Source organism: Eleutherodactylus coqui, chromosome 8, assembly GCF_035609145.1.
Source record: "Eleutherodactylus coqui strain aEleCoq1 chromosome 8, aEleCoq1.hap1, whole genome shotgun sequence".
Classification (NCBI taxonomy): Eukaryota; Metazoa; Chordata; class Amphibia; order Anura; family Eleutherodactylidae; genus Eleutherodactylus; species Eleutherodactylus coqui.
In genome coordinates this window covers 137,515,493-137,518,401 of record NC_089844.1, presented here as the reverse complement: position 1 = coordinate 137,518,401, position 2,909 = coordinate 137,515,493, and the positions used below count along the sequence as shown (strand labels likewise).

The 2,909-nt window shown below is 47.1% G+C and overlaps 1 protein-coding gene across 1 annotated transcript in view; it reads left to right on the top strand.

Moving 5' to 3' along the window:
* The first annotated feature begins 2,048 nt into the window (after positions 1 to 2,048).
* LOC136576895 (ras-related protein Rap-2c-like) overlaps positions 2,049 to 2,909 on the top strand; it is a 1,925-nt gene continuing 1,064 nt past the window's right edge. Inside the window, exon 1 of the mRNA XM_066576527.1 lies at positions 2,049 to 2,909. This exon is cut by the window's right edge and continues 1,064 nt beyond it. Within this exon, the coding sequence (XP_066432624.1) occupies positions 2,227 to 2,868 (642 nt within the window). The 5' untranslated portion in view covers positions 2,049 to 2,226 and the 3' untranslated portion in view covers positions 2,869 to 2,909.

Genomic DNA, 2,909 nt, shown 5'->3' with positions numbered 1-2,909 from the left:
TCTTTTTAAATGTACATTTATTTAAATTTTACACAGCGTCCAACTTTCTTAGAATTGGGGGTTGTATAATCTGTCACCTCATTAAAATAATATAAATGTCAAGCTGCTCATCTGCTTTGAATATAATGGAGCTGTAATGAACTTAATTGCACAAAGATCTAATGTGTCACATGGAGTGACCTAGTATAATCTAGTCCAACTATAACCTAGCGGTTCGGTGATGTGTTATATATGTGAGTGCATTATATACTGGAGCTGTGCTCAGACCCCATGTTTAGTGCCCTCTAGTGGAAGTACTTGGCTTTGCATCTCTCTCTGCCAAGCCCTTTGTTTAGTCAGAGTGGCTCCACCTCTGTGACAACACAGACCATGTTAGTTTTTCCTACTGCTCTCATCTACTGGAAATGCTTTATTTATCTAGACATTTTGGAGAATTAGAACTCCTGCCAGGTAAAATGCAACAATACTTCCCAACAACGTTCATACATATGCAGAACGGAGGATGGGCTGATTCCCTGGCAAGAAGAAGAAATACAAATATTCTTTCTCATTTTCTTAAAACTCATTTATTACCTATAATATTGGTCTTTGCAAACATTTACATATTCTGGGTCAGAAGGCTCTAAACACAACAGACCCACCGCAGTCGCTGTACCACTGGGTTACCGGAACTGGGTGCAGAACTTCGAGGTAACCACTTATGAAAGCCCGAGCGTGAATGGTTTCTTAGAAAATGTGGTTTCTCATCATTTTGAAAGGTATATAATTCTCCCTCTCTCTCGGCCAATCATTGACTTGGGCCATACTAACGCTGAGGCCAGAGAGCGGCCGCAGTGATCATGTGATCTTGCTATCTGGAATTGAGCAGAGGACCGAAGTGGGCAGGCAGGGGTAGTAGGGGGAGCGAAAGAGGTAACTATAGGCTATTTGTAGAACTTATTTTACAACATAAAAGGGGGCATTAATGACCGTGGGCATATGGGGGCATTATTACTGAAAAGTGGCATGCAGGAGACATTATTTCTGAGGGGTGAGATGTGAGGGGCATTATTACTGAGGTGGGCTTGTGGAAGGCATTATTACTGAGTGGTTTATGCGAGGACATTATTACCTAAGAGTGGCATCAAGGAGGCATTATTACTCAGGGGGCATGCGGGGGCATTACTGCTGAGGGGGACACGTGTGAGGCATTATTACTAAAGGGGCATTAATACTGAGGGGTGGCATGTGAGAAGCATTATTATTGAGGCAGGCTTGCAGGAGGCATTATTACTGAGGGGGACATGTGGGAGATATTATTACTGAGGTGGGCATGCGGGAGGCATTATTACTAAAGGGGCATGTGGGAGACATTATTACCGAGGGGGACATGCAGGTCATTATTGCTGAAGGGTGGCATGTGGGGAGCATTATTACTGAGGGGGCATACAGGGGATATTATTATTGTAATATTGCCTAGTAATTATAGCAATGCAACAGCATCTAAATAACACCACCGTTATGTGGCCACATAACACTGCCATAGAGAAAAAGCTTAAGACAGAGTACTGTTAATGGCAGCCTGTGTTTGCCTCCTGTGCCACATACATAGGCTGTCTCAAAAGTTCCTTGGATTATCCAGCCTCTTGCACGGTGCGGGATTACTGATAACTGAAGCCTGATAGGGGGCTAAATAGACTGCACAACGCACCGCAGCGTTGAATTCTGCACCAAAAATTGAAAATGGCTTAAAACCTGCCTGCAACTCCGCATCAAAATCTGGAGTAAATACGTAATAAGTGGGTGACAGCCGCCCGTATGAATGAGCCCTTAGTAAGAGGTGAGCAGGCTCCTCGGTAACTTCTAGAGTCGTCAGCCTGCACCTCCTACATCCTTTCCCTCTTGCATTGAACACAGAAGACACGTGTATTGTGTAGGAAAAAAAAGGTGAAATAATCTTGGCACATGGAGTTTGCTCTCCTCCCCACAGCGGCGCCTGATTGGCTGGAGCTGCGGGGACTTGTGCATAAAAGTAGGAGTTGCAGCTGAGAAGGCACAGTTCTGTGCTGTGGGTGTGAGAACTAGTAGCGGAGAAGAGCAGAGCGCAAGGTAGCTGCAGTACATCAGCTGTGACTTGATACAGAAGTTGCACAAGTCTTGAAGTCTCCATCACCGCTGCACAAATCTCATCTACTGACCCAAACCAGCATCTCGGTGACTACGAACCCACTCCAAGGAGTGATCACCATGTCTATCTCGGTGCAATCCAGTGGCACAGTGCGCCTGGTCTTCATGGGCGCTGCCGGCGTGGGCAAGACAGCCTTGATCCAGCAGTTGCTATATGACCGATTCGAGCCCAGACACCGGCGAACGGTGGAAGAGGTATACAGCCTGAACCCGGAGCCAAATGCCCTCCAATTGCGCATTGAGATTGTGGATACCAGCGGCAGCTACTCCTTCCCAGCCATGCAGAAGTTGCGCATCCAACAAGGTGATGTCTTCGCTTTAGTCTTCTCGCTGGCCGATCTAGAGTCCTTCCAAGAGGTGGAAAGGCTAAGGGAAGAGATCCTCCAGATCAAGGGGGAGACCGACGTACCCATCGTGGTCATTGGTAACAAAACAGACTTGTTCCCCGGCTTAGAATCAGAGTCTGGGCAGCTCATGGCACTACAGGCTGCTGCTACTGCAGAACTGGAATGGGACAGTGGCTATGTAGAGACCTCGGCCAAGCTCAACCGGAAAGTGCAGGAGGTCTTTGAGGAACTCTTACGCAGGGTTAACCTGCCATGCTTACTGAGCCCTGCGTTAGAGAGGCGTAGAGCCAGCGCTCAACCTGAGCCCAGAAAGAGGCAGCCTCGCCGGAAGCAGCAGAACTGCATCTTGTCTTAAAGGAACATTGACCCCAAGAACTGATGAAGATTGATACTTAG